General features: G+C 35.2%; 1 protein-coding gene across 2 annotated transcripts in view; it reads left to right on the top strand.

Annotated features, from left to right (window-relative positions):
- The window catches only part of SH3RF3 (SH3 domain containing ring finger 3), a 573,569-nt gene that overhangs the window by 421,532 nt on the left and 131,684 nt on the right, over positions 1-20,353 (top strand). For both annotated transcript variants that reach the window (XM_051984272.1, XM_051984273.1), the window contains one exon: positions 15,476-15,576. In XM_051984272.1, coding sequence (XP_051840232.1) covers positions 15,476-15,576 — 101 coding nt within the window. The remainder of the gene's footprint in view (positions 1-15,475; positions 15,577-20,353) is intronic.

Raw genomic sequence — 20,353 nt, 5'->3', positions numbered from 1 at the left:
TTTCTGTCCATCATTTCTCCAATGAAACTCAGTTAAGTCTCTTTGTCAGAGAAATCCACTTCCATCAGAATACATCCTCATACAATATCGTTGTCGAAGTGTATAATGATCTCCTGGTTCTGCTCATCTCACTTAGCATCAGTCCATGTAGGTCTCTCCAAGCCTCTCTGTATTCATCCTGCTGGTCATTCCTTACAGAGCAATAATATTCCATAACATTCATATACCACAATTTACCCAGCCATTCTCCAATTGATGGGCATCCATTCATTTTCCAGTTTCTAGCCACTACAAACAGGGCTGCTACAAACATTTTGGCACATACAGGTCCCCTTCCCTTTTTTAGTATCTCTTTGGGGTATAAGCCCAATAGAAACACTGTTGGATCAAAGGGTATGCACAGTTTGATAACTTTTTGGGCATAATTCCAGATCGCTCTCCAGAATGGCTGGATTCGTTCACAACTCCACCAACAATGCATCAATGTCCCCGTTTTCCCGCATCCCCTCCAACATTCATCATTGTTTTTTCCTGTCATCTTAGCCAATCTGACAGGAGTGTAGTGATATCTCAGAGTTGTCTTAATTTGCATTTCTCTGATCAATAGTGATTTGGAACACTCTTTCATGTGAGTGGTAATAGTTTCAATTTCTTCATCTGAAAATTGTCTGTTCATATCCTTTGACCATTTATCAATTGGAGAATGGCTTGATTTTTTATAAATTTGAGTCAGTTCTCTATATATTTTGGAAATGAGGCCTTTATCAGAACCTTTAATTGTAAAGATGTTTTCCCAGTTAGTTACTTCCCTACTAATCTTGTTTGCATTCGTTCTGTTTGTACAAAGGCTTTTTAATTTGATATAATCAAAATTTTCTATTTTGTGATTGGTAATGGTCTCTAGTTCATCTTTGGTCACAAATTTCTTTCTCCTCCACAAGTCTGAGAGGTAAACTATCCTATGTTCCTCTAATTTATTTATAATCTCGTTCTTTATGCCTAGGTCATGGACCCATTTTGATCTTATCTTGGTATGTGGTGTTAAGTGTGGGTCCTTGCCTAATTTCTGCCATACTAATTTCCAGTTATCCCAGCAGTTTTTATCAAATAATGAAATCTTATCCCAAAATTTAGAATCTTTGGGTTTGTCAAACACTAGATTGCTATAGTTGACTATTCTGTCTTGTGAACCTAACCTTTTCCACTGATCAACTAATCTATTTCTAAGCCAATACCAGATGGTTTTGGTGACTGCTGCTTTATAATATAATTTTAGATCAGGTACAGCTAGACCACCTTCATTTGATTTTTTTTTCATTAATTCCCTTGAGATTCTCGACTTTTTATTGTTCCATATGAATTTTGTTGTTATTTTTTCTAAATCATTAAAATATTTTCTTGGAAGTCTGATTGGTATAGCACTAAATAAATAGATTAGTTTAGGGAGTATTGTCATCTTTATTATATTTGCTCGGCCTATCCAAGAGCACTTAATATTTTTCCAATTATTTAAGTCTGACTTTATTTGTGTGAAAACTTTTTTGTAATTTTGCTCATATAATTCCTGACTTTCCTTTGGTAGGTAGATTCCCAAATATTTTATGCTATCAACAGTTATTTTGAATGGAATTTCTCTTTGTATCTCTTGTTCTTGGATTTTGTTGGTGGTGTATAAGAATGCTGAGGATTTATGGGGATTTATTTTGTATCCTGCTACTTTGCTAAAATTATGAATTATTTCTAATAGCTTTTTAGTAGAATCTCTGGGGTTTTCTAGGTATACCATCATATCATCTGCAAAGAGTGATAGTTTGGTTTCCTCATTGCCTACTCTAATTCCTTTAATCTCTTTCTCGACTCTTATTGCAGAGGCCAGTGTTTCTAATACAATATTGAATAATAATGGTGATAGTGGGCAACCTTGCTTCACTCCAGATCTTACCGGGAAAGGTTCCAGTTTTTCCCCATTGCATATGATGCTTACTGAAGGTTTAAAATATATGCTCCTAACTATTTTAAGGAAAAGTCCTTTTATTCCTATGCTCTCAAGTGTTTTTATTAGGAATGGCTGTTGGATTTTATCAAATGCTTTTTCTGCATCTATTGAAATGATCATATGGTTTTTGTTTGGTTGGTTGTTGATATAGTCAATTATGTTAATAGTTTTCCTAATATTGAACCAGCCCTGCATTCCTGGTATAAATCCTACTTGGTCATAGTGTATTATCCTGGGGATGATTTTCTGTAATCTTTTTGCTAATATTTTATTTAAGATTTTAGCATCAATATTCATTAGGGAGATTGGTCTATAATTTTCTTTCTCTGTTTTCAGCCTACCTGGTTTAGGTATCAGTACCATATCTGTGTCATAAAAGGAGTTTGGTAGGACTCCTTCAATCCCTACTTCTTCAAATAGTTTATTTAGCATTGGAGTTAATTGCTCTTTAAATGTTTGATAGAATTCAGATGTAAATCCATCTGGTCCTGGGGTTTTTTTCTTAGGGAGTTGATTGATAGTTTGTTCTATTTCTTTTTCTGAGATAGGAGTGTTTAGGATATTTACTTCTTCCTCTGTTAGTTTAGGTAAGCTATATTTTTGGAGGTATTCTTCTATTTCATTTAAGTTGTCGAATTTATTGGCGTAAAGTTGGGCAAAGTAACTCCTAATTATTGCTCTAATTTCCTCTTCGTTAGTGGTGAGTTCTCCCTTTTCATTTTTAAGACTAACAATTTGATTTTCCTCTTTCCTTTTTTTAATCAGATTTACTAAGGGTTTGTCTATTTTGTTGGTTTTTTCATAGAACCAACTCTTAGTTTTATTAATCAATTCAATAGTTTTTTTACTTTCAATTTTATTGATCTCTCCTTTTATTTTTTGAATTTCAAGTTTAGTGTTTGATTGGGGGTTTTTAATTTGTTCCTTTTCTAGCATTTTTAGTTGCAAGCCCAATTCATTGACCTTCTCTTTCTCTATTTTATACAAATAGGCCTCTAGAGATATGAGATTTCCCCTTATTACCGCTTTGGCTGCATCCCATACATTTTGGTATGATGTCTCATTATTATCATTTTCTTGGATGAAGTTGTTAATTATGTCTATAATTTGCTGTTTCACCCAATCATTCTTTAGTATGAGATTATTTAGTTTCCAATTATTTTTTGGTCTACTTTCCTGTGGCTTTTTATTGAATGTAATTTTCAATGCATCATGGTCTGAAAAGGATGCATTCACTATTTCTGCCTTACTGCATTTGAGTTTGAGGTTTTTATGTCCTAATATATGATCAATTTTTGTATAAGTTCCATGAACTGCTGAAAAGAAGGTGTACTCCTTTCTGTCCCCATTACATTTTCTCCAGAGATCTATCATATCTAATTTTTCTAGTATTCTATTTATCTCTTTGACTTCTTTCTTATTTATTTTGTGGTTTGATTTATCTAATTCTGAGAGTGCAAGGTTGAGATCTCCCACTATTAAAGTTTTACTGTCTATTTCTTCTTGCAGCTCTCTTAATTTCTCTTTTAGGAATTTAGATGCTACACTACTTGGTGCATATATATTTAATATAGATAGTTCTTCATTATTCATTCTACCCTTTAGCAAGATATAGTGCCCTTCCTTATCTCTTTTGATTAGATCAATTTTTGCTTTAGCTTGATCTGAGATCAGGATGGCTACCCCTGCTTTTTTGGCTTCACCTGAAGCATAGTAGATTTTGCTCCAACCTTTTACCTTTAACCTGCATGTATCACCCCGCTTCAGGTGTGTTTCCTGTATACAACATATTGTAGGATTCTGGCTTTTAATCCATTCTGCTAACCGCTTCCTCTTTATAGAGGAGTTTACCCCGTTCACATTTATGGTTAAAATGACCAATTCTGTATTACTTGCCATCTTGTTAACCTAAGGGGTTATAATTAATTGGAGATACATGTATGCCATTATCCTTGACATAAATATGTGCTATAGTTATGGTTATATGTATGAAAACAATCTCTTTGATTTATACTCATAATATGTCTTAAGTTAACTTTGTTTGACATATATTGATTACATTGAAAAGTAGTTAGGCTTCTTTCAAGAAGATTTAGTCATTCACTCAGAGGAAATAATGAGTGAATTAATTAGAATCACCTGGAGCAGACAGTGACCTCACTTCCTCCATTATTAAAAAAGAGCTGGGCTAAAGAGAGAGGCAATCCCCAGCTGGAAGACTGGCTAAAGCTGAGATGTTTTCTGTATCAGGAAAAAAACTACATAAAATCAGAAAAGCTAATTAAGACTCTGTGGACTCTTTAAGTAACAATGTAGTATTAATGCTAACCATTCCTGAACAGAAATCAGAGAAAGTATTAATGAAGAAGGGAAAGGAAATAAGCATTTATATAACATCCACTATGTACCAGGCACTGTGCTAAACACTTTACAAACATACACTTATAAATATATAAATTTATAAGTATATCATATTTGGAAGTTACAAATATATTTATAAAGTGTTTAGCACAGTGTCTGGCATATACATGCTATTTAAATGCTTTCATCATCATTGTTTCTATTATCATTACAAATGTTATTGCATTTAGTCCTTATAACAACTGTGAGGGATGGGTGCTGCTATTATCCTCATTTTACTGAGATAAACAGAGATTAAGTGATTCATGCAGGTTCATACAGTGTCTAAGTTTGGATTTGAACTCAGGTCTTCCTGATGCCCAGCATTTTATTCACTATGCTACTCAGCTGCCCCTAAAAGCAGAAGAAATACTATGAGGAACCTGTAAATGAAAGCATTGAGAAGAGAGAGTTAAGGGCGATATCCAGATTTATAACTTAATGTCAAACTAGACTTTCCTATCTACTCCAATGCATTGCCAAGTATTGGTTATTGTGGGGACAGAATATCTCCATATCCATCATCTTCTCCCCATTTATGAGGCTCCTACTTTTTAGTTCAAACCCCTCATCACCTCTTGCCTGGACTATTGCAACAGCTTCCTAATTTGTCTTTCTACATTTGGTCTTTCCCTTCTCTACTCTTACTAAAATAATCTTTCTAAACTATAGATGGATTATGTTACTCCTCTCCTCAAGGACCAGCAAAGGTTCCTTATTTCCTCTAGAATAAAAAACAAACTTCTATCCTTGGCATTTGGATTCATTCACATTTAGGGATTCATGTGTCATTTAAACTTTTTTATGTTCCTCTTTGAATAAGGAGAGGTTTATATTTGTAAAAGTTTGTCCAGTATGTAATAATTGAGAGAAATTTTTAAATATTATAACAAAAGAAAAGAAAAGAAAAAATAATAATCAATTCATAATATGACTGTAACCTGCCTTTCAAAATTTACTTCCTATTTTTTTCAACATGTAGTCAGAGATACTCTGAGGTTCTTACCCTTCTCGAATGATTCTTTTGTGAAGGCAAACTAGGCCATCCTTTACCTCAGCTTTTAACCTTGCCTTTATAGGTGTTGTCCCAGACAAACTAAGATCTGCAAAAACCTTAGCTTAAAAAAGCTAAGGCCTCCCATTGCATTGCCAGCTCCAGTTGTTCTGATCTGTGTCTGGCCATTGGATCCAGATGGCTCCAGATGGGAAAGTGAGGCAGGTGACCTTGGACAGCTTTCCCTCTTTCAATCCAATTCACTTGTATGTCATGGCATCCCCTCCCCAACGTCATGAGCCTCTTTGAGAATGAAATGCTATAATGTCAACAACAAATGGACTTTGATGACTCTGGAGGACTAGACTTTCCACAGTTCTGCCTCACTTAAATTCTATTTACTTGCAAGTAAAAACATTGATATCATTGTTCCTCTTTTAGAAAGGACAAACAGCAGCAAATTTAACCAAACTTTACTTTTTCCCTTTATAAAAATCCCATCGCCAGCTTCTGTATCTTTGCACAAACTGCCCCTTTTGTCTACCTTGTCGCCCTTGTTACTTTCTGCTGGAATCCCTAGTTCAGCCCAAGAGCCACTGCTCCTTTGCCCAGCCTTTTCTGAAACTCCCAGATATTTGTAGCCTTTCCATCAAGAAGCCACTTTATATACTTGCATTTGTTTGTCTGTATACCTCTTATATTCCTCCAGTAGAATGAAGGCAATTATTTGGTCGTCTTCATATCCTGAGTGCTTAGTATAATGGCTTGCTTATATTTTAATAAATATCTGTTGTTTTGATTTGAATACTCTGTACTGAGAATGAGATCTTTGACTTTCTAGATATCATATGTATACCTCTTGATATTTAAAAGCAACTTGAGTAATTTCTGTTTTGTTATTCCATAAATAAATTATTCCACATATATTTATCAAGTATCAAACACTGTGCTATCTTGTAAAGATAAGTAAGAAACAGATTCTACTCTCAAAGTACTTATATTTTTTTAAAGGGAAATAATGTGCATGTTCAGAGATGTATTCATATATGTTTAATAACTGACTCTCCTTCTCCCTCCCAAAAAAGTACATATGATTTACTGTTAAATTTAATTTGCACTCTTGTTGGTTCTAATTGACTGCAGCATATTCTTTCAGGAAGCAAAACTAAGCATGGTTTGGAAATGTAAAGTAAGAAAAAGAAAGAATAGTTTAATTTCTTTTTTGAAATTCTACATTTGGGATTGTGGCTTAATAGCCTTTCTTCCCAGGCTCTACCCCCTTAATCTGTCATGGAGTATAACTCTCCCTTCAAGGTTATTATCTTTGCTCCACTGGGCATGTGTGGAGAACATATCCTTGTCTACCCCCAACCAGACCAACATAATTATTTGATCTTCGGTTTCAAATTAAGGGACAGAATAAACCAGATCCTATTTTTAATTCTGCATTTGGGAAGTTTAATATGTAAAAATCATTTTATTTAATTATGTAATAGGTCATATTGCAATATGCTATTATAATATACATTATAATAATGATGTAAGATAAAATAATTCAGTTATTTTATCAAAATAATAAAATTGTTATCAAAACTCAGAGCTTCTAAGCGAGGATCAAAATACTAGCTATTTTAAACAGATAAATCAGACTTCAATCCTTCTCTCTTCACCAGTCCTAACCAACAGTTCCTTCTATTTTAATTTCCATGTTCGAAATAAAAAGAAAGCGACTGTGACCAATCATCACTTTATCATAAAGCCATCAATAATTAAGAATAATCTAAAAATAAAGAAATTGTATAGAAAAATAGCTGCATGGAAGAAGGAGAAGAGGAAGATTAGGAGTTAAATCTCCACTGTCATTTCACTGATCTAATGGGGTGACAAATTGTCATAACTTCAATCTATTCCAGCTACACTTATCAGGGTTTTTTTTAATAAGTGGAGGCCATGGTTGTTAGAGACATATCTGTAACTCTCAGGCTCTAGCCTGAGCTCACAAGGCAAAATGATTATAGAAGTTTCTCTCTTTCTTTCCCCAACTGCCAATCCACTGCATCAGCCTCCCCCAATCTGAAATACATTCTTGTATTCAGATCTCTCTATTTCAATACTGAGATCCTGGTTCTCATTCTTCTGACTCCCGTCACAGAAGTTTCATTCCAACCCATAGAACGCCAACTCCCATGTGTACTAGAGATACTTGGGCTACATGCATATAAAAAATAGGATGAAGTGGAAAGTTTTGGGGGAGGGCATTAACCACCTGCTGGAAATAACAGCCCTTGTCGCTGTTATGAAGATTCGTATATTGGGTAGTTACTGAGTTGAATTTTGTAAGAAACAAGGGATTTGGAGAGTTACAAGTGAGAATAAAGAATATTTCAGGAATGGGAGATAGCCACTACTAAGACACAATACATGAGAAATGCCAGAAAAGCCAGTCTGTCTGGACTGGAACAAGAATGAAATGGAAATAATATAACATGGACCTCAAGCTATGAAGGGCCTTATAAACTGAACAGAGAAGTTTGTATGTGAGTTTAAAGGAAATAAGGAACCACTGGAATTTATGGATCAGACCTGTGCTTTGGGCAAAATGTTTTTAAATTAGCCCTCTCTTGATTTTAAAATATAAAATAAAATAAAATAAAACACTAGTAATTTCAGAATGGCTTCTTCTCGAGATTTCTTGGTTTCCCATGCCAAAGCCACCCAAAGTTACCCACAAGGCAAAATATTATCAAGTGCCAACTGCTGGGTCTAATCCATTGAGGAGCTAACTATCCTTTTTGGAACATGCCATAAAAACTCAAAATTTAATGTCACAAAAAGTGTATGCTTTTAATCACTAAGTTGTTCAGAATTGTGCCTCACTCCCATATTAGATTTTAAGATCTGAGAAAAGGGATCATACTTGCATACCTGGTTCTTCTTTAGGGAGTCCATGACTCAAGGTTTTCCACACAAAGGATACTCTATAAATGTCATTGTATACCTTGCAGACATGAACTCAATAAGCTGCCAATGAAGTTATAGGGGAGCTCTTCACACAAATATGTCAGTCTACAACATTGATCAGACAACCTTTTTCATTGAACTAATTCATGACTGGGAGTAAAAAAAGACAAGAATTCCATGCTCAAGGCTAGTGTTCAAGGATATTAGACCTATTCCACCTTTTTCCAACTTTGATTTTCAGAAGATATTATGAAAAATGTTCTTTTCCTTTATTCTCAATCTCTATTTCCAACTCTAAAAATGTTTGTTATTGTATAGTTGTTTCAGTCATATCTAACTTTTTGTGACTCAATTTGGGTTTTCTTTATTTTTTTTTCTTTTTCAATTTAAAATACTTGTAAATCCTTCTCTACTTCCATGTTGAAATCTAGTAACAAAAAAACAACAAAGCAAAAAGACTTGATACAATGACCACATTTGGCAATGTTTGCAACAATTTGCCCTTATAGTCCCCAGCCTTTCTGCCATGATATGGTAAATTATTTCTTTATTTCTTTTCAGGGTCCATATTGGTTCATCAATTACTCAGTTTGGATCTCTTTTACTGGTTTTTTCATTAATACTGTTGTATCCGTGGTATATACTACTTTTTTTTTCAATTTTGCTCTTTTCATTCACTATCAGTTCATTAAAATCTTCCATGTTTCTCAAGAAATGGATGGAATGCTCAATAAAACTCCAATCCTTAGATCATTTGGGTTTTCTTGACAAAGATACTGGAGTGATATGCCCTTTATTTCTCCAGATCATATTACTGTTGAGTAAACTGAGACAAAGAGATTTAAGTGACTTTCCCAGGGTCACAGACTTAGTGTCTCAGATTAGATAAATTTTCCTGACTCTAGGCTGGCACTCTGTCCACGAGTCACCTAGCTTCCCTAAGAAGTATGTTATTTTAAAATACTTATTTTAACCATAATCCTAACCCTAAAATGTGCACCTTAATTCTGAATATTACTTGATGGACATTTTTATGAATAAATTGCAAAAGTGTCTTGTTTGACACTTCAATCCATTTAAAATCTGACTAAGCTAATTTTCTAAGCTTTCTAGGTACTCTTCAGTCCAACAAACTTGCTTACTTGCTTTTTCCTATAAATTATATCTCCTATTTATGTGCTTTTTTGCAGCCTCTTTCTTATGGCTAGAACACTCTCCTTCCTTAATTCCAGTATTTGATATTCCCAAGCTTCACTTAAGGTTCAACTCAAATATTAGCTTCTACATGAAATGTTCCTTGAGGCCCCTGACTTCCTAATACCTTGCCTTCAAAAGGAAAAAAAGATTGATTTGTATTTTTGCATACCTTTGTAAGTTTTTATTTACTTTTCTCCACTCCTCCAACTCTAAATCAATGTTGAGTCTTTTAGAACTGGTACTGTTTTCAATTTTGTTTTTGTTAGACTATGAGTTTCTTGAGAACAAGTTTTTTTTTGCCTTTCTTCCTGTCTTTAGTATTTAATACAGGGCCTGTCAGCAAGTAAATATTTAATAAATACTGACTTGTATCTAACCTTAACACTTAATGTGGTGCTTGGCACATAGTGGGCACTAAATGTTTATTAAGTTGACTTGTATCTATCCTTATCAACTAGTACAGTTCCTGGCACTGTAAATTCTTGATAAATGTTTATAAAATTAAATCAAATTTAGATTTATTTGTGACCTGTTTTCTAGCAAAAGGATCAAATCCTCCTAAATTTCCTCAGATTCACTGTTGTACATGAGGATCAGTCATCTATCTTCCCTTAAAATGAAGGATTTTGCCTGATCTTGTCTTTTGAAGCTTTGGATACCCTCAGGCTGATATGTATACTTGGCAGAATCCACTCTGAGCCCTATAAAACCCCACCATATGGAGTGTTTTAGGTTCAGTTCACCCAAGGGAGAAGGAGGATGCAAGAAAAGATGGCTTCTTGAGCTTTTAATGCCATTGTACTTGACTCACTTATCCTACAAATTCCACAGTCTGAGCTGGGCTCTTCAAACACTACCTGACATGAAGAAATAGTTCTTATCCATTTCTCCTGGCCATAATGCATTATTTGGTTTGTTGGGTGACTGAAGGACATAAATTGTACTAAAAGTTTATATGTACTTGTAGTTTGCCAAAAGTCTGCTTCCCATATCCAAATCTGTCTTCTGTCTGCCTCAATTTACTCAACTACGAAATGGGGATAATAAGAGCACCTACCTCTGATGGTTGTGAGGAGCTGTGAGGATATCTGTGACCTCTGTGAAGATCAAATGTAATAATTATCCCTTCACATCATGGGGGTTAGGGGCATAGCATCCTTATAATTTGGAAAATCCACATCAAGTCTAAATTTTTTCTTTTTTATTTTATGGGCTGTTAATAGTGTTTTATAGTAAAGTTTAAGTTAATATTATACAATGTTTTATATATATGATGCACTTCAGAGTTTCTAGACTTTATCTTCATCATCTGTTGGTCTTTGCTTATTGCCTGTAGCTTCTGCAAAAGTCCCTCAAAATACCCATTTAATTTTTTTGAGAGGCAATTGGGATTAAGTGACTTGCCAAGATCACATAGCTAGTAAGTGTTAAGAGTCTGAGTCTGGATTTGAACTCAGGGCCTCCTGACTCCAGGGCTAATACTCAATCCATGGCACCATCTAGCTGCCCTACCCCCATTTAATTTTTTAAGCCTATCCCACAATATATCAAAACTGATATGGGGATATTTGCAACGTGGAAGGGATAATTATAATCTTTTTATTTCATTATTGATTAAATGTTTAAATATTAATTTATTTATTAGAAATACAAATTTGACTATTAGAAATACAAATATTATTTCATTTGATCCAGCAACTCTGAGAGGTAGGTGCTATTATTATGCCCATTCTATAGTTGAGTAAACTGAAGCAGACAAAAGTTAGGTTTGGATGTGAGAAGCAAATATATATGTATATATATACACACATGTATATGTGTGGTACGTATGTGTGTGTGTGTATATATATATATCATAAAATCTAGCATGTAGTATCTTATAAACACATTCTTCTTTCCCTGCTCTACCCTTCTTTCCCCTTCCCTTCCTTCTCTTTCCTTTCTTTCTTCTCCCCTCCTTTCTCTTCTATTCCCATCCTATCCCTTATTTCTTGGTCCTACCTTCTGCCGGTGACAGTGATAATTATATTTGCTCAGTTTATCCCATTTTCTCATCCTGGCTACCAGGTGTATTCCATGGCTTTATCCCATGACGTTTCCAGCTAAGAACCATCTTGCCAAGTCTAAGTTACCAACTTGATTCTCTGTATGTCTCTCCTGTCCCTCTTTCTTATGGTTCTTTATATAAAGATCTCTCACTGTTCTAAGCAACCGTCTCAAACTGTAACCTACATTAGCCAACCAAGAAAATGTAATTCCCATCTAAGAGTTCTTTATGAGATGGAAATCACAGATCCAGTCCCCTGTGACCAACTGTGACGGATGCATCTGATGAGAGATTGTACTCTTAGATTTAGGTCTCAAAGGACCTCAGACTATCTAATTGAATCCCTCAATGAATGAATGAATGTAATAACACATGAATGAATGAATAAGAAACCTGTAGATTAGAGAGTCATAAATTATTTGTCCACTTGCAGTATCTTGAGCACAGGTCTTTCTGATTGCAAATCTGTCATTCTGTCCATGCTGTCTCAGATATTTTCAGGAGATATTTTGCAATCTCCAGCCTTAATTGAGAGCAAGTACAAGTCCCTTTAGCACAATGACTGCTGACCATCTTAATGTAACTGAACTGAAAAAGGAAAAACATCCTAGGATCTGTGTGCTTGAAAGAAGGATGGGGTCCTTCCCTTCAGTCTCAGCTCTCACATGGTCTTCTTCATCTTTTCTGAAGTGTGGAAATAGGGCTTCTGTGTATTTGTGCTAAAAGGACAAGACCTAAAAGGGGGGCTATTGCAACTTGAAAACTGGATCTTGGCAGTCTTTGAAAATCTAATGTTTCTCTCATAAGTGTCAGTGTTTGAAATGTTAAGTCCTTTGAGACTTGGAGTTACCTTGGAGACATGAATGAAGCAGAGTTTTACTATTGCTATAGTATTTTTTCATCCTGCCAGACACTGTGCTTTTAAAAAATGTATAGTTTCTTGATTCTTATAGATTACAGATGTTCTGTGGTGTACAGCATGAGATATTTTGAGCACCTTTATTAGTCCCTAGTCATCAAGAGATGTTGACTATATAGTATAGAATCAATAGATTGCCTACAGCTCTACCTTGTTAGAGCTCATAAACTATTCAGGGTCAGCACTGGCCAGAATTTGGATAAGAAATCACCCAGGAAGTGGAAAAGGAAGTGTTCTAGATGAAAAGAAATCTTTTGAGGGAATGTTTCCATCTGGAACTTATTGAAATCTGCTGCCCATTCTATACCTTCAGCTCAGATACCAGAGTAAGCTTTTAATCATCTAGTTGTCTCAATCTTGGCAGTTTGGTAGGGTAGAAAGGAGCAGTGAATATTGACCCGGGTACACTAGATTTACGCCTAATTTGCCTCTTACCTGTCTGATCTCTTCTATTCAGTAAATCTTTGCTGGATCTTCATCTGAGTCATTCCTGTTAACCATGGTTATCTCCCAACATTTGTTCCTGAATCCTTTTTTCTACTTATGTATTATTTTATTTAATTTTATCAGCTCCTGTGGTTTCAATTACATCTCAGTGCAGAGATTCAGAATTATTTGTCTGGTCTTTTTTCTCAACCTCTTGTCTTGCAACTACAACTGTTCATTGGGCATTTCAGACTAGATTCTTACAGATGTCTTAAATTCATCATGTCCAAAACTAAATTCGTTATTTTTCTCCCAAAATTCTCCCCCCTCTAAACTTCCTTATTACTGTTAAAGGTAGCTGTCCCACATCACCTCCTTCTTGGCCTATTGGAAAAGCTCTACTTGTTGGTATTTCTGCCTCAAGTTTTTTCCCCATTCTAGTCTATCTTTCACTCAATTGTCAAATTGATCTTGCTAAAACACTAGACTGACCATGTCGCCTCCTGCTCAGTCAACTTTATTTTCTCCAGGATTAATATAAAATCCTCTGACTTTTAGAGCCCTCTGTAATGTGCATCCTTCCCACCTTTACAGTTTCTTAGACTTTATCCTTACCATATAGTCTGTGACCCAGTGGCAATAGCCTTCTGGCTGATCCTGACTCCAGGTATTGTCCCTGACTGTCCTTCATCCCTGGAACTGAACTCTAGCTTGGAATTCACTTTTTTCAGATCTCCACCTATGGCTTCCTTCAAGCTTCTCTTTTTCTCCCCCCTCTCCTTCTCCTTTTCTCTCTTTGTCTGTCTCTCTCTGTGTCTTTGTCTCTCTGTCTGTCTCTTTGTGTCTGTGTCTGTTTGTGTTTTTATCTCTTTTTCCATATCTATATTTCTCTGTCTTTCTGTCTGTCTGCTTTCTCTCCCTTACCTCCCTTCATCTTTCTCTCTCTTTCTAGAGATGTCCCCAGAGTTATTCAATCAAGAATCATCAGAGGCAGAGCTTGAACTTTGGGTTTTCTTAATTCTAAAGCCAGATATCTAGCCTATCTAAATCATCCTCTCAATAGTGTTGTATATTTGATTTTTAAAAAATCATGACTTTTTTCTTCTTTATATAAAGTGTTTTATATATTTATACAAAGTGTTTATATAAAGAACCATTAGAAAGAGGGACAGGATTGAGCAGACATCCAGAGATGGTAACTTAGACTTGGCAAGATGGTTCTCAGATGGAAAGGTCCATGGGATAAAGCCATGGAACACACCTGGTAGCCAGGATGAGAAAATGGGATAAACTGAGCAAATATAATTGTCACTGTCACTGGCAGAAGGTAGGACCAAGAAATAAGGATAGGACGGGAGTGGAAGAGAAAGGAGGGGAGAGGAAAGGAAGAAAAGAGAAGGAAGGGAAGGGGAAAGAAGGGTAGAGACGGGAAAGAAGAGACTTTTTTCTCTCCTTTTATTTTTTTCTAATTCTAGGACTCTTCTTCAGCTGGATGTGCTACTGGATTTACTCCTCTCTATATACAAACTCTTAAAGTTTGTGGAATATTTTAAGATAGATATAGATTTATGCATATATAACATATACACAAATATATATCCATGTATTCATTCAGTGAACATTTATTAATTACCTACTATATGCCATGTACTGTGCTAAATGCTGGGGATACAAAAAGAGGCAAAAGACAGTTCCTGTCCTTAAGCTTACAATCTAAGGAACTGTGCTTGTGTGTGTGTGTGTGTGTATATATATATATATATATATATGTATATATATATATATATATGCACATATCATACATATATACACAGATTTTACACAGGTAGGTAATGTACGTATATGCATGTGTATGTAAAACATGTATATATTTATATACTTATGTGTGGGAGAGAGAGAGCAAGAGAAAGAGATGCTATATGAAACTTGTTCATTTTTCAGTATCTTCCTGTTATACAGGGCCAGAATTATCATTTTCTTTAAAGAGATTCCTCTCAAGTCCCCTATAATGTAATGTTTAAAGAGTTCAAAGTCTGGTTAAATGAAAAGTTTTACTTTAGTTTTGCTGGGGTTCCCCCTTTTACTTTTACAAAAACAAAAATAAACCCATAAATTTAACTCAGGTTTTAGAAAAACAGACCTCCAAACAAAGAAGTGGCTATCCTATTTGAAAATAGCATTGTATTAATCAAATTGGATGTCACCCACAGGATGCTAATGGAGGAATGGATTTCTATGCTAGTCAGGTAGGTTCTCTCTTCAAAGTTGTTTGGAGACTAGTATGCAAGTCTCAGCTGAGTGATTTTGACAGGGATAGAGTAACATGGTTAATTTGCTGGTGTCCCTTGTTCCAGGAATGTATTCTTGAGATTCTCAGGGCTAAAATGGTTTATGGCTACACAGGACAGCCAAGCTAGGGCAGCAGAGAGGAGATTCTTCTGGTGGGCTTTGATTATTCTCCTTTAGGAAATCTCACACACTGAAACTCAAAAATTTTTACTTTTTTTTTCTCCTTTTATTTTTTTCTAATTCTAGGACTCTTCTTCAGCTGGATGTGCTACTGTGGCTGGGCCCCGGACAAGTGCAGTTGCTGGAGAACAGGGAACATCCCCAAAGGTCCAGCTGCCCCTCAATATGTAAGCTGCCATTTTGTGTGAATTCTCACCCCATTCCCTAACCCTGTGCTTGTTTGTGAAGTGTTTTAGTGATTCTTGTTTATTATTGTATCTTGAAATGTAGTTCTCTCTACCCAGTAAGAAAACCAGGTTAGACAGAGAGAAACCATGAACTAGAGGAACACAAGTCAAAAGCCACACAAGATGGGAAGTCACAGAAGGTTTTAGAATAATTTGAAGGCACATAGAATTTTTTCCACTATTATTTTATTTCTCCAAATACATTTAAAGATATTTTCAACATTCATTTTTGTAAGACTTTGTTTTTTTTTAATTTTTCTCTCTCCCTTACCTTCTCTCTCCCCCTCACCTTCCCTCTCCCCCATATTAACAATCTGATATTAGTTAAATATATATAGTCCTTTTAAGCATACTTCTATATTCAGCATGCTGTGCAAGAAAAATCAAACCAAAAGGGAAAAAAAATACACAAAAAATTTTTTAAAAAGTGAAAATACTATGATTTGATCCACATTCAGTCTCCATGTTTCATTCTGGATGTGATTGACTTTTCCCATCTCAAGTTTACCTCATTATTGAGAAAAGCCAAGTCCATCACAGTTGATCATGACAATCTTCTTGTTACTGGGTACAATATTCTCCTGGTTCTACTCACTTTCCCCAACATCACTTCATGTAAGTCTTCCAGGCTTTTCTGAAATCAGCCTGCTTATTTTTTCTTATAGAACAATAATATTCCATTACCTTCCTATACCATAACTTATTCAGCCATTCCCCAACTGATGGGCATATACTCAACTTCTAGTTTCTTAGAGGGTACATACAATTAACGAGATAATAACTAACTTTTATATTTGCTACTTTGGGGGTTTATATTTTGTATTCTAAGGTTTATACAGAACTTTATATGTGTATTATTTCATTTGATCACACTCCTGTCTCAATAATTAAGCATGAAGCAGGTGGTGATAATAAGAAGCTCCTTGGGCTTGGGAATTTGGAGACCTGGATTCATAGGACCATAGATCTATCAGTCTGCAAACATTTATTAAGTGTCTACTCTGTGCAAGGCACTGTGCTAAGCACTAGAATAAAAAAAAAAATCAAAAGATAGTTTCTCCTCTTAAGGAACTCACAATCTAATGAGAAAGATAACATGAAAACATCTACGAACAAACTAACTATAGGTATAAGAAAAATTGGACTAGAATTAAGAGAAATCAAGAAAAAGTTACCTTTTGGTAGAAACTGGGATTCTAAGGAACTTAAAGGAAGCAAGTATTGCCATAATGTGAAGATAAAGAGAAAAAACTTTCCAAACATGAGGGAGAGCTGGTGAAAATTTAGATTTAGAGCTGAAAGCGGGCTCTCTCATTTTATAAATGAAGAAACTGAGGATCAGAAAGATTGTGACTTGATGATCATCACAGAGAGTGAAGGATTTAAATTCGGGACTTGTGACTGTCTCTGCCCTGCCATTAACTAGCTATGAAAGTTACTAAATTTCTCTGATCTTCAATTTCTTCATTGATAAAATGGGAAAATATGGGGCAGCTAGAATGTGAATGGAGTACATAGTCCTCAAGTCAGAAGGCCCTGAGTTCAAATCCAGCCTCAGACACTTAACTCTAGCAATGTGACTCCGGACAATTCACTTAACCACAATTGCCTTGCAAAATAAATGCATAGAATAAAACAAAATAAAATGGGAAAACAAGGAAATTGTTTCCAAGATTTCTAGGATACTCGAGGATATTTATAACCAGGTGAATCATTGCCAGGAAGTGAAGGTAGCAGAGGTGTTTGTCTCACTTAGAAAATCTGTTCTAAATTACAGCTCTTTTAAAGGTACCTATTGTTAAAAAGCACATTCCTTAAAAGGGAATGCTCTCACACCTTAGATTATCTTATTGCCTTTTTCTTTTAGAAATAACTGGGTTTTTGAATGAATGTTTAAAACAACACATTTGCTAAACCCGGCTGGCAACAGCAGAAAGCAAAATAGATCTGGAGGAGACACTAAATGAGGTTCTCATTAGAGAGATACGAAGGCTCGTGTCATTATAAAAACAAAAAGCTTATATAAACAAAAACAACAACAAAAATTTAGGTTATCTCTGCATTTTTTAAAAGTTCACTAATTTTAAGGGTTTTCTAGAAATGGTTTGACTAATTTCATCCATGTGTATATAACCACATCCCTTTAAGACTTATGTGGTTAAAATATTTGGCTTAAATTGATGAATCCTCTATTTCAATGCTCTGTTATCACAACCGATAAAACTTAAAAAAATTTAAAAAGATTATTCACTGAGGTTCCCTGAGGATGATGATAATATAAGAGATATGTAGAAAAAATTCCAAATTTTAGGTTGACAACTGAAAATGATATTCAAGCTTAGGGTTGATCAAAGAGCAGTCACATTTAATTCTGATCTTCCAAGCCAACCATCAACAATTATTCAGTACAGTTTTATTCAATTGACCTTAATTATGGGTTCACAGTATACATATCATAGGATTGGGATAGAGAGTAATAGGAGATGTGTTTTGCCTTCAGAAAGGTAGTTGGTTCTATTTCCCATATCTTTCAAGCTGATGAACATCCACAGCAAGTCATGATTCCTTTTAAGCTTTTCCCCACACATGGGCAAGAAGAGTTCTAAAATTTGACACTCTTTCCTACAATCCAGAATTAATCCAGATCTGGGCCAGGAAAGGGTGTGAAGGGCTTCCTCCCTGACCTACATGCCGCAATGTAAGCATCAAAAGCCCAAAACTTTAAGCAGTCATTTTTATGCATGCTAACTCAGTCAAAATCTCCTGGGTATATCTATATTTCTGCCTCCTAGGAAGTCTTTCCAGTTCCCAGGACTAAGCAAAACCATCCCCATCTCATCTCCTTGGAGCCTCTATTTCCCTGTCCTATAATACTGCAGACAAAAGTAGGTCTCTTAAGCCATCTGAAGTCCAGAGTCACATGAAAAGGAAGACTAGTGTGGTTAATCAAACCTATTGTTTATCCACTGAGCTTTTAACTATTGCCCCTTATGTGCCAGGCACAATACTGGACAATGAGGATACAACAACAACATTTTAATTGCAACACAGGTTTAAATGTTCAATGCTCTATACCTGTGTTATTGGGCTTTGGACCCATGGCATCATAGAGCCCAGTAAGATTTTTCTGCTTTTTGCCATAAAAGTCTGGCTGAATTTCATTGTAAATTTTTATAGTGGTGAAAGGGTCAAATTCTGTCCCCCAAAACAAAACATAGACTCCAGTGGAAATTTTTTCCCCAAGATGTTAAGAATCTGCTCAAGGAGTTAAAAGGGAACAAGCCTTACATTCTATCCAGTCCTATATTTTGAGTTGTTCTCTTAATGCTGAATGTATGTATCCTATAACTGTTTCTATCCAACCACCATACAATGGGTGCTAAGTGAATGGTGAATAGCAATATTGATGATCCTCTTCTTTTTTGTTTTTGTTTTTATTTTATTTTATTTTTTATTATAGCTTTTAATGGACAGAACATATGCATGGATAATTTTTCAACATTGTCCCTTGCACTCACTTCTGTTCCAACTTTTCCCTTCCCTCTCTCCCTAGATGGCATGTAGTCTCATACATATTAAACATGTTAAAGTATATCTTAAATACAATATATGTGTACAAATCCATACTGTTTTCTTGTTGCAAAAGAAAAATCGGATTCAAGAGGTAAAAATAACCTGGGAAGAAAAACAAAAATGCAAGTAGTCCACATTCATTTCCCAATGTTCTTTCTCTGAGGATAGCTGATTCTATCCATCATTGAGATGATCCTTTTCTAAAATATGATCTTTGAAATCACATTTGTATTTCATTCCTGGAGGATAAAATGACAACTTTTCAAGTAAAAATTAGCTGGTTCTCTGCAATCCTTGGATTCCCTCCATAGATGTTATCCCTGTTCCCACTCTATGAGATGTACACAAGTGGTTTGTGTCTTCTGGTTCTCCCTAAAATAGTGTCTAATAAAAAATAAGAATATAGCCTTTTAGTAACAAAAAAGCATACTAGTAAAAAATTGTGTCTAGATATCAATTCCCAATAGACAGATTACCCAAAATGACCTTTTGGATTATATTTCACATCTCAAGTGGAAAAAATACTGGATTTTTGAATCATAGATCCTGATTTTGTATCCTGGCTTCTGATCCTTATGATCAGGGGGAAAGTCTTTAACCTTCTCATGTCTTAATATCTATACCTGTAAAATAAAAGTAATAATACTTAACGGTAGTTCCCTCATTAGGTGGCAGGGAAGAACTCTTTTGTAAGCTTTAGAAGCATTTCATGAGCTATCATTTATTATTATTCAACATCAAGGTCAATATTTGCATAGCCCTAACCTCCCTATTCCCATGTTACACTGATATGGTTCCTGGTCATTAATAAGGTGCTTGTACAGACATTATTTCATGTGACCCTCCATAAACAATGTGTGGCTCATGTAGAAAAAGTAATATTTACACATGAGAATTTAGGTGGCTTACCCAAAGTAGTACAGTTAGTATTGAAACTTGGGTTTCTAGACTCCAAGTGACTGTCATTTCTATTAACCAGTCTGATTAAATACAGTTGATCAAGTCTATGATTTCATTAGAAGAGTGAATCCCAAGTGCCCAAATTAGAAAACCCCCTTTACCAGTAATGGTAAATACATGGTAATACATGCCCTGCAAATGAAACTTTGAGAAAGTTGCCTGAGAACATTGAGGTTACGTGTCT

The sequence above is a fragment of the Antechinus flavipes genome, chromosome 3 (assembly GCF_016432865.1).
Source record: "Antechinus flavipes isolate AdamAnt ecotype Samford, QLD, Australia chromosome 3, AdamAnt_v2, whole genome shotgun sequence".
Taxonomy (NCBI): domain Eukaryota; kingdom Metazoa; phylum Chordata; class Mammalia; order Dasyuromorphia; family Dasyuridae; genus Antechinus; species Antechinus flavipes.
This window is presented reverse-complemented; position numbering and strand designations above follow the sequence as displayed.